Source organism: Citrus sinensis, chromosome 9, assembly GCF_022201045.2.
Source record: "Citrus sinensis cultivar Valencia sweet orange chromosome 9, DVS_A1.0, whole genome shotgun sequence".
Taxonomy (NCBI): domain Eukaryota; kingdom Viridiplantae; phylum Streptophyta; class Magnoliopsida; order Sapindales; family Rutaceae; genus Citrus; species Citrus sinensis.
In genome coordinates this window covers 8,640,650-8,653,351 of record NC_068564.1, presented here as the reverse complement: position 1 = coordinate 8,653,351, position 12,702 = coordinate 8,640,650, and the positions used below count along the sequence as shown (strand labels likewise).

The 12,702-nt window shown below is 32.9% G+C and overlaps 1 protein-coding gene across 1 annotated transcript; it reads right to left on the bottom strand.

Annotated features, from left to right (window-relative positions):
* Positions 1 to 10,912: 10,912 nt before the first annotated feature.
* On the bottom strand, positions 10,913 to 12,340 carry LOC127899839 (uncharacterized). The gene has a single exon (XM_052433973.1). It carries the CDS (start codon positions 12,338 to 12,340, stop codon positions 10,913 to 10,915), a length of 1,428 nt encoding a protein of 475 aa, XP_052289933.1.
* Positions 12,341 to 12,702: the final 362 nt, after the last annotated feature.

Here is a 12,702-nt window from a genome sequence, read left to right as displayed (position 1 = left end):
AATCGATTCAGTAACAAGCTGCTGCTTGCACTTCCTAGAAATTTTAAATTTATGAATTGAAATGACTCAAGCTTTTTCTTGTGTAGTTAATTATGTTGGTGAAAAATTAGGTTTTTAAATTTTTTATAAAACCTTTTGAAGATTGCTCTCATATAATATATAAGAATTTGTATTCTAGAAATCGTACCTTGAAAAACTGAGTTGGCTTTTTCCGCTGAAGTGATTTAAGCTCCTAGATCACGATCCGCCACCACCACTCCTGCTAGATCACGATCCGTCACCACCACGCTTGTTAGATCACGAACTGTCTCCAATGATCTTCCAGGTTATGACTCAGGTTTGATCTACACTTGACGTGTGAACGTCTTTATCACTACCAAAGCAACTAGCACGAGAAAATTTTTCTCTCAACAATAGAGAGAAAAATCTTTTTCTCTGATCTGTATAAAGTGGCTTCTAACTTTTTTTTAAAGAAAAATAAGCCTTTTATATCACCCTTTAGTGAAAACCCTAGGCTCCAAATAACATGAAACCCCTTACACAAAAGCTAATTAAATGGAGCCTCCCACTAAATGATATATTTAGGCTTTTAACCCAAATAGTTAGTTATCTTACTTATTAGTCCAGTAGTAGTGCAATTAATTAAATGAACTAAGCCGGGGATCATTTGGGAACATACAATAGTGGCTACAATAATTAAGCCTGTAATTAAACTAGTCCAATTATTTAATTCCAAATCTATTCCACTAAAAGATTGGAACTGACTTCCATAATTGTATGCTCGAATAATAATTCGTCCCAAGCCACATTGATTTCTTTACTGCACAATCATTTGTACCACATCGTTAATTAAATTGATATCTCAACTGTCCAATCAATTTAATAACATCTTATTCCTTTATCCTTACTGGTTTTCTCTAATGATCATTTTCAACATACTAAATATGTTGACACACTCTGACTAGAGAATTCTATGATCAAGTGCCGAAAACCCATCAAGAGATGTGTTGTACAAATTCTATATTGTTAATCCATAACTCCAATAATCATAATTGCTCCCACCAAGATACCGGGTAATCTTGACCACAAGGATATGTCGTGCCAATTGGTAACTCAAATGGAATAACAATTACAATCATGAAATCATAATTAACTCAAGATTAAGATTACAGTAAAATCAACGCCTATGAGATTTAATAAGTCTGACAGTTATTACAAAGTTAATTAAATCTCATATGTGATCCTATTCAATGTAGTCGTACTACATCGATAAATTCATACATGATTAAGACAAATCATTCAATGAATTTATTACAGTCTATACCTAAATAAAGTGCCCAACTTTATTTATCAACTGCGAACTAAATTTATTTAATCATAAGATAACTTGTATTTATGTCTTCTGTGAATCCACATGGTGATCACATAAATACATATAATATGATTAAATGGACTTTAATACAAATATTAATGCAATTAAGATATTTGAATAAAATACCTCATTTATTTTATTAATCAGAAAAATTATTTATTACAATTAAATAAACACATATGCTTTTAAAGAGCATATTTTTCCAACAAATTATGCATACAGTTCAAGCTGAGGGATACTGATGTGAAGTGTAGGGACATGGATATATACTATTGTTTACATTATTTTACAGCCTTGATGTATTATTTTATTTGGCAATCATATAGTCATTGTCTGCACTACACTTTGTCTTCCCTACACTTGTCTCCACTTGAGTATTCTTGAGTGGTAGCTGAGTCACAAGTCACCTTCTCATGTCTGCTGGGCTTGTCTGTCGTGCTTGATTTACTTTGTTCTAACACCCCCGCTCAATCTCAGTTTTCTTAGCAAACTCTTAGGTCATATTTGGTTTGTAAAAAAGGGAGGAGAGGAAAAGAGTGGAATAGAAAAGAAGAGAAAAGAAAGGAATGGAGAAAAGCAGTGAAATTACATTTTGTTGTTTGGTTTGATATAAAATTTAATAAGGAAATGAATTATAATTTTTTTCTTTAGACTAATTTACAATTTACCTCAAATATTTAATTATTTATACTAGTAATAAAATATATATATATAAAAAAATAAAATGGCGGTCTAATGGCCTGCGGTGAAGGTCCAGCTACTTTTCGGCGAAGTCCGGTAGGATTCCGGCAAAGTCCGGTGGGATTCCGGTGACTTTCCGGCAACATCCGGCGACTTTCCGGCGGTGATCCATTTATGATATTAAATCAATAAAATAAAATTATAAATAATAATTATTAATGATATTAAACAAATTAAAAACTTGAAAGGTAATTTTAGAAACTTTAGTTTCTAACATAAGAAGAATTTAAATTCTTCACTACTTGGTGTGGAATTCAAATTCTACATTATGATGGATATTAAATTTTAATGGAAATTAAATTCTTATATATTTTGTCAAACCAAACAATGAAAATGAAAAGAGAATTTAAATTACTTCCCTCTCCTCCATTCTCTCATCCCAACCAAACACCACCTTAATTTATTTGTATGGAATTCAAATAGCTCATGTCCCAATGCCTTTGTCATAATATCTGCCACTTGCCTTTTACTCAGCACATATTTAAGAATTATTTCTCTTTTCCCGATTTTTCAGTGTAAATAAATTAAGCCAATATCTTGAGAATCCAAGCGATACATATAGTAGAATTTGAAATGGTGCAAGACCTAATTAAGTTTGATGTATACTAAGTTACAGCGGCCATTGATGACATACGTAGGAAATTATCTATGATTGTTGCTTGACTCCCACGTATGTGTGTATATATAGTTCTTTTCAAGTGAGGGCATCCTCATTTTGTTAAAGTGAGGATGCCCTCACTAGAAAATTACAGTAGTGATATCGTTGTTGGATTTTTTAATCTAATATTGTTAGATCCTTAATCCCATATTGGGTTTATATGTGAAAAATTTATATATTGTAGACTATCATATAAGATTAATCACAATTAAAAGTGAACTATTTAGGTTTTCGGTGTTATGGACTTTAATGTGTCTAATAGGGTGTGAACTTTAATGTGTAGAGATTCAATGATATTTTAATTTGATGATGGACATAATTAGAAATATCCAATGACAATAAGAAAATGATGTCTATATAAGTGGCTATGGTTCCCAAATCACGCGTATCTTTCTATTCTATATTGATATCTCATCATCAGAGAAGAGAGAGCGCAAAGAGAATTAAATGACTTTCTATTCTCTTTTTAAGTGAGGATGCGCTCACTAGAAAATTACAATAGTGATATCGCTCAAACAACTATTTTAGAGTTTGATTATTTGAACAAGTAATTTTAATTGTGGTTGGCTAGAATTAGAGTAGTATGTTATTAGTCTTTCTATTTATATTTAGGTAGAATTCTATTTCTATGTTTGAGTGTACATTGCCTAGTAGATTTACTCAATTACAAATCACGTGGTTACATAATATGTTTGAAAACCTCTAATTAACAAAATTCTTATTTTATTTTCTTTCGTAATATGATTTACCTAAGTCTCCCTTATAAAATCATTTGCATCAATTAATCTCATTACTATGATGTATTATTTGTCTTGGACTTCTTATTTTGGTCTATCACTATATTACTTACCTTGGGCTGTCTCACTATTTTCGCATAATATTATCTGCCTTTAGTCATTCATTTTTGTATAGAGTGGTTATATTATCTCATCAGTTTTAATATTAATTTCTATTTTGCCGCTGTATGAAATTACTTGTTTTGGTGAATTACTATATTATTTCCCTTGGGCCGCCTCACCATTTTGTTGCATAATCTGCCCTGGGTCATTCATTGTTGTATAGAGTGGAGATGTGATCTCATCAGCTTTTATATTAATTTCTGTTTTGCCATTGTACGAAATTATGAAAAATGGATATTGAAGAGTTTCTTGCCACAAATTGAACCTGCATCTCCGTTAAGCATTACTCATGCACTTTCGCGGAAAAAGGCAGTAAGTGAATGACCTAAACTCATGGTTCATTTCATATTATGGAGTTTCTTAATTTCTTCAGGATGATTTCGCCTGGAATTCTCCTAATTTGCTTCCAAAAATCCACTGCTGATAGGGTTGGTGCTTGCCCCATTGCCTTTGCGGCTGGCAGTGGCTTGTATGCTTGTTGGATTAGTCAGAAAATTCAATTGACATTGGTCACAAATTTTTTTATTCAAATTTTTATTCGAGCAGAGGGATACATACGTCATATACTATGGGTGTGTTTTTGGGATTGAGATTGGGTAGTTGTAACTTTTAAGGTACAGCACTAAAGTGTTTGGAAAACACTAGCTGTTGTACCTTTTAAGCTATATTAATATGATTTTTTATTTGTATAATAAACAATTTATTATATTTTTAATAATTTGTCATAATTATTATTTAAAATTTATATTTACTTTATATTATTAATTTTTGTTTGATAGTTACTGTTTTTTTTTCCATAACAACTATAGTTTTTAAGTTACAACACCTCAATTCCAAACAGGACATATGTTGTCTTTCTCATATATATAAAATATAGTAAGAGATATATATTGCTTTCATATAATTTGTTGCAAAAACGCGGGTTGAGCAATTACTAATACTGCGACTTCTGAAGAAATATAAATGTGGTGATAAACAAATGCAAAGAAAATAGAACACAATAATTTACGTGGTTCGGCGTAATGCCTACATCCTCGGGCAAAGACTGGAAGATAATTTTACTAATAATGTGACTTTACAAAAGTGGGAAAAACTCACAATAACCCACAACTCCAATACACCCAAATAGAACTTCACTAGAACACTCAAGTAGAACCTCTCTCAAATTCTCTCAAAGAACTCACTTGCAATTGCTCTCTACTTCTCTCAAATTGGGATGCCTTACAAATGGACAATTGCCCTTCTATTTATAGGAATCGTAGCTCACCTACCACTTTCAATTTGGCTACAACTTGCCAAATTTGGTGGGCAACAAAATCAACAATTTTGAAAAAATCAATTAGTTTCTAGAAAACCACCACATTTTTCTTCCATGCAACTTCAACAAAATCGTGCCACCAACCTTGCCTTTTGAAATTGGCAAGCCCACCAACTTTGTCTTTTGAAATTTGCAAGCCATTCTTTGACTTTTCAACATAATTCTCAATATCATAGGCGGTAAACCTGGACTCTTGGCCTAAAGACAATATGAGCATGAAACCATTTCGTGTGGGTGATCAATTATATAACTTTCATTTGTTGTACTTCCTATGGAAGTAAGAAGAGGTGTGTACCTACCACATCAACCATATCAAGCAAAGATATTGGACATTTAATTGTGAAGAAATTAAGAATTTTCATGGACACACCAGTAGGTTCGGCTAATATACAGAATCTATTAGTTCTAGGTACCTTACAATGCGACTTTTTTTTTTTTTTGAAGATAAAGATTTTCTTTAGGATACTGGCCGTTGAGGCTTTGTTTGTAATTGTGCAAGAAAATGGAAAAGGATCGGCTAAAGCGTAAAAAGTAAAGCTAACAGTTGTTTAATTTAATTTTTTAAGATTGTTTATTTGTTTTAATGTGGAATTGGATTTGGGGACTTTTTTTGTAGTAATAAGAAACAGCCACACAGGGTGACAATTATGGCATTCTTTCGTCAATTCGATATTAATAGTACAATGAGGATGGCTAAATGCATAATCACCCTATTAATCTTGCAGTCCAAAGCAAAAACAATAGCATTACAAACAGTAGAACTCTCAGATTGATTCACTATATCTAAACAATAGGTCATCTGATTGCTAAACTATCTGACGTAGCGGCTGATTTAGAAATTTAATTTAGATAGGGCTTGGTACAAATAAAATGATTCACGAGGCACGTTCGATGGTGCAAGTGATCGGCAGCAACAACATGCAAGTAAGGTAATGATGATGTATATGTTGGAAATATGAATTCATATTGTTTATTAAAAGTTCAAAACATGAATAATAGTTGTTGGTACTGTTCACTTCACTGTTTATTAATAGTATGGGTAAAATCTCATTTAGTCCCTATATTTTAATATTAGTGCCTACTTAATCCTTTTATTTTTAAAAATGTCTCAAATCACTCTTGACGTCCCTTCCGTTACTATTAATTCTAAATTCATGAGGGTGAAAATGTATTTTTCTTGTTAAAATTTAAAATAAAAAAAAAAGCTATTAAAAATACCTCAAATTTTGGAAGTCTTTATCATTGTTCAATTCAATCCCTTCATTGGACCACGGGATGATGCCAATAAGCTTAAAGTTCTCATCATAATGCTTGTGCCTTCCAAAGACATTATTCAAGACATCGTTGATAAGGGATACAAGACTCAAGCAATCAAGATCATAAGCATCCTCCACATCTTTGCCTAAAAATCGAACTGAAATGCTGATTTGACTCATTTTGAATCTGGCAACACAAAGATGAAGAAAAAAAATTAGAAACTTAAAACTATTACATATGAATTCATAAAATACAAAATCGACATTATAAAACTTTGTATGATTATGATTTTTTTTTCCAAAAAATACTCAATCAAGTGAAGTTAAAATAATTTCTTTTCAATTACAAATCCATTCCACTACTAATATTAAGCTACGAAACAACCATGAAAGGGTTAAAAAAGGTAAAAAAAAATTAAGAAAAAAAACTTTAAACTTTTGGCATATGGAATTTTAGTTTTGTGAAGAAATACCCATTCAAATGAAAACAAATAATGATTTCTTTTCACTGAAATACACATGGAAGATTAATAAATAAATAAGACCAATATAACACGTATCAGAGCAAGCCAATTTCTTTCGCTGACAGTTTTGACATCTATCGCAAGACTACACCTCCAATAGAAAAAATTTATAGCCAGAAAAATTGTTAAGAGCTTTAAAAATGCAAGTCATTTAAGTTCTTAAAGCTAGGATTTTGAAGAATATAAGTGTGAAAATTCGATTTTACTATTATGAATCAAGGTTATCGTAATAATTTTTTTTAATTTTAAATTTTAACAAAAAAATACATTTTTACCCTCATGAATCTAGAATTAATAGTAACGGAGGTGACGTTGAGGGTGTTTTGAGGTATTTTTAAAAATAGAAGGACTAAACTGGTACTAATCTTAAAATACGAGGACTAAATAGGCTTTTACCCTTAATACTATTGATCAACTGTTCACTTAGCAACAATCGTAAATTTGTCAAGGTGTGTTTGAATTGTCCTTAAAACAAATTTCTGCTCTTCTAGAAAGATTTCTCGATGCAAAAACGATATAAATAAAATGGATTGAGCTCCGGGATATAATGATATTGTTGTAAGGTTGCACTCTAAGTACAATAGTTTAGAAAAGAAAAATTAATGAACAAAATATGAGATAGAAGGAGAGGATATAGTAGCTATGCCTTGAAGACTTTGTATTTTAAAATACCAATAAAACTCAAAAAATAAACTTAAAAAATTTTGATCAAGATTGCACTTTAAGATGAAACACTAATTAATGGCCTTTATGTCACTACAAGAAAAAGTGTCTACCATGACAGGCAAAATTTGTCATAGTAGGGGGTGGATGACGGTTGTTCATACCGTCATTGTAGCCACCGTCAAGAATTGATGACAGAATAATACCAGTCATAATCTGTGATAAATATTTTTAGTCACATAATTGTCATAACTTTATTTAGAGAGGAATATAATAAATTTGAATTTGGCCCCTTTTTTTTTAAATTTGTGCGCCATATTTTGAATTTTTGGCGGGAAAATCAAATTTGGCGCGAAATGCAAATTATAATTAAATGATTTTTTTCAATTAAATCAAAAATTGAAACTATAATTAATAAAAAAGGGGTATTTTTTTTGCACCATGAAATTATTATCATTTTAATAACAATCCTGCAATTGATTTAGTAGAAGTTAATATTTCATAAATTAGCTAATTAATTAGATTATTAAAATTAATATTGCAATTAAAAATTAACTGACAAAGAAAATGAAATGGATAACATTGACTAAGATTTCATAATTGTGAGCAAACATAATTTAATCAAATTCAAGAGTGACAAGTCCAACATAAATAGAAGAAGAGTATTGTAACAACCTAAGAACTAAATTCCAGCAGCATGTACAACACAAATTAACAATGATCAGTTCAATTCCAGTAGCATAAGGAAGCCAAACAACAGAGTCATTTCTACCAACATGAACAAAGGCAACAACATAGTTCATTTCCAGCAACATTTCCAGCAACACTTCCAGCAACATAAGAGGAGCCAAAAATACTGATCAGACAAGGCCAGCAATTCCCAAACGTGAAAATCCAACCTAAGAACAACCGAAATGTGTAAAATTGCATCAATATCCAGGAGCTATTTTCCAAACAAAGAAAAAAACTAGCGAACTCCAGCAGTACCCACCATCTTCATCATAATCCAACATAGAAGTATAATAAGCTAGATAACTGCCCAAGTAAAATATATTTCATCAATGAACTCACAATAACAACATAATAGGTAAGGGTTACCTCACATAACAGCAAGTACTCCAGAAAAATGGTTTGCCCACTCAATACGGACTTCATCTAATTCAGCATCAGAATATGTTGTCTTTCCGTTGAACTATTTATGAAAAATAAATATTTAGTGAAACTTTGAAACAAGACATGTTCTTTTTTATGAAGCAAATTATGATCAAGGAACTCACATTGTTCATTAGTAAAGAGAAGTCATTAATTAAGTCTTTCATGAATCTCATGACGTAAAATCCACACACGACTGAACTTGCTGGTTGCTGTGGGACCTGTTCACAATCAGCAATTGTACAGTTCATTTTAATAACAATTAAGCATGGTAATATATAATTATAGTTAAGGTAATAGTTCAAACCTTTACGGATCTGACCATCTTATTATAATTCCATTTCTCCTTACCCTCTTGTGCTATAAACATTGTCATAGAGCTGTATACAAAAAAAAAAAAAAATTGTAACAAAGTATCTGTAAATTATGTAAAAGTAATTTTATATTGACAATGGTAATAAAAAAAAATTGAACATACACTTTAATGAGCTCTTTTAAATCATCATCAGGATCTCCCCCATAAGAATCGAGATAATAAACTTCTTTTTTCAACACATCAGAGATGACCAGCACCCAATGATAACTATAATAAAAGAAAGAACAGTAAGGTAGCAATTTCAGTAAATTAAGGCAAGAAAAGAAATTAATATGAGTTGAAAAGTATTAAAGGAGCATACTAGGGATTATAAGGCATAAAGATGAATTGTCCCTTCTTTGCTTTTTTCAATCGATCACAAACTCCACGTGCCCTAAGGTCAAATGATGCAGTAAGATTACGTTCTTCGCCTGGTGAAACCAGACCTGGACGAATGAATCCAAATGGTTTCACTCCTCTTTTCCCAGGGAGAATGGAAGCATACAACATCCTGATAAACAATAGACAAACAATGTTAAAGTCCATTAATTGGGACTCCCATAAAAAGTACACATAAAACTAGAATGATTATGAATCACTTACGCAATATAGACTTCGATTACGTTTACTCCTATAGCATCCATTGACAGAACTGCACTGCAGTCACGCCTTCCAATATGAGCTCTAATCCCTTCCAAATGGAAAACACCATCATCCAGTAGAAGTGACAGGATTTTTATCTTTTGAACTTGCGACTGAAATTGTTTGTGCAACCAATGACACTCCACTATTTTGAGTAACTCTATTTAAGTCTCGATCTCTTGTAACAAAGTGAAAACCATTTATGTCATATCCAGGATGTTGGAAAACATAAGAACGAGACCCTTGGGATAACCAACGGATTGTTTGAGTAACAACGTCATCGTTCTCTATCAACATATTTACCTATTATTAATCAACAGGAATATAATGTTAAACAAGCACAAACCGAAACAGAAAGGAAAAATGGAATTAATTAAACTAATGTTATCAAAACCTTATCTGTTAGCCAATCTGCAAATGTTCGGTTGTGTTCATCTTGCAACCACTTCTCATTTTTTCGTGGATGGCAAAGTTGTAACCAATCCTCATGCTCTCTAAAAATCAGTTAAAAGGACAAAATTTTCAGGTTCCTAAACTACCAAAACCTGACAAATATAAAGCTAAAATAACACAAGTTAGATAACATCACCTTATATAAGGCTGAACTTCCTCAGTGTTATGCAAAACATACAAGTGTGCTTGATCTAATGAAGTTCGAACAACTTCCACCATTTGTCCACCACTCATGGGCTTGTCAATTTCTAAATTCTGCACATGTACAGGTGGAACCCCAATTGTGGGCATGTTTTCCAAGTATTCTGCACAAAATTCTAATGCTTCCTCGGCAATATAACTCTCCGCTATGCAACCCTCAGGACAGTTACGGTTTCGAACATAGCCTTTTAGAGTTTTCATGTATCGCTCAAAAGGATACATCCACCGAAAATATACGGGACCACATTGTCTAACTTCACTCACTAAGTGAATAGTAAGATGAACCATTATGTCAAAAAAAGAAAGGGGAAAACATTTTTCAAGCAAGCACAAAGTCTCTACGATGTTTTTCTCCAATTCATCTAGCATTGTCACGTCAATCACAGTCCCACACAACAAATTAAAGAAGAAACAAAACCTAATGATAGCTTCTTTGACATGTTTGGGCAGCACACACCTTACGGCAATTGGCAAACGTTGTTGCATAAGAACATGACAGTCATGAGACTTAAGACCCTGGAGTTTAAAGTCCTTTTTTGAAACAAGATTCCTAATATTTGAAGAGTATCCAGTAGGAACCTTAATACTTTTCAAAGCTGCACAGAATCTTGTTTTTTCCTCCTTAGTTAAGGTGTGGCAAGCAGGAGGAAGCCATGTACGATTGTTGTTTCCTTTAACTTATGGTGCTAAGGTGGGCCTAATTTTCATTTCCAAGAGATCCATCCTCGACTTCAGTCCATCTTTGGACTTTCTAGGAATATGTAGCAGTGTACCGTAGATGTTCTCACACACATTCTTTTCAATGTGCATAACATCTAATTGATGCCGCACAAGCAAGTGCTTCCAATACTCTAAATTATAAAATATAGATTTCTTCTTCCACCATACGAGATCATCATTGTTCGCATTTTTACGCTTTTTACTGTTGCTTTTCCCCCATCTATTATCAATAGAGTCGACCAACTGGAAAATTTCCTCCCCGTTTAACAATTTTGGAGGGGTTTCATCACACACACTATTGTCAAAGGCTTTTGCTTGGAACCGAAATTTATGACCATGAGGAAGCCAAAGCCGATGCCCAATGTATACATTTTTTCCACTGTGTTTAAGTCTACATTTTGGTGTTTCTACACCACAATATGGGCAGGCATAATATCCTTTAACAGTACATCCTGCTAAATTTCCGTATGCCGGGAAGTCATTTATTGTCCATAGTAATACATCCCGCAAATTAAAGTACTCATTTTTGTAGGCATCATATGCCTCCACCCCAACATCCCATAAAGTTTGCAAATCCTCAATAAGAGGTTGCAAATACACATCAATATCTAAACCCAGTTGTTGAGGACCAGAAATCAAGAGGGACAACATCATGAATTTTTGTTTCATGCACAACCATGGTGGAAGATTATAAGTAATAAGAATTATTGGCCAGCAGCTATATGTACTACTAAGAGAGCTATGTGGATTGATTCCATCAGCTGATAGAGCTAGGCAAAGGTTTCTAGGATCGGATGCAAAGATCGGCCATTTCTCATCTACTAACTTCCAAGATGGTGAGTCAGCCGGATGTCGGAGTTTACCATCAACCATCCTCTCATTTGCATGCCAAGTCAAGTCCCTAGCAGTTTCAGATGACTGAAACATGCGCTTAAACCTAGGTATAGGAGGAAAATACCATAAAGTTTTTGCAGGAACCCCTTTCCTATATAGGTCTACAGTACCATCCTTTTTCTTCCATCTACATAACCCACAAGTAAGACATTCCAAAAGACCTTCATACTCTTTTCTGTAGAGTATGCAATCGTTTGGGCAAGCATGAATTTTAACATATTCTAAGCCCAAAGCTGACATTGTCTTTTTGGCCTCATACATAGAGGTTGGAATTTCATTATTTTTAGGGAAAGCATCTGCTAAAACACTCAACAATGCAGAAACGCTACTATCAGACCACCCAAATCTACCCTTCACATTGAACAATTTCACTAAAAAGGATAACTTAGTAAATTTTGTGCATCCTAGGTACAAGGGTTTCTCAGCCTGTTCTAGCAACTCTTTGAATGCCTTAGGGTCCCCACAACAACCCTTATAAGCATCATTAACCATTTCTAACTCATTACCATTGTCAAACTCTATATTTTATTGCTGAAAATGGTTTTCTCTTTGAGGAGAAGAACTCTTACGAATCTCTTCCCCGTGCCAAAACCAATTGTCGTATTTCACATCAAAACCATGCATATATAAATGATCTTTTACAGTTGTAGGTGTTTCAAATGATAAATTCCCACAATCAACGCATGGACACCTAATGACGCTACTCCCTGCAGCATTTTTTATAGCAAAATTTATAAATTTCTGGACACCCTCTTCATATTCTGTCGACAGTCGATTACATTGAATCCAAGATTTATCCATTTCGGGCTTAATAATTAATGTTCCTGACATATACATAAAACAAAGAAAGAATG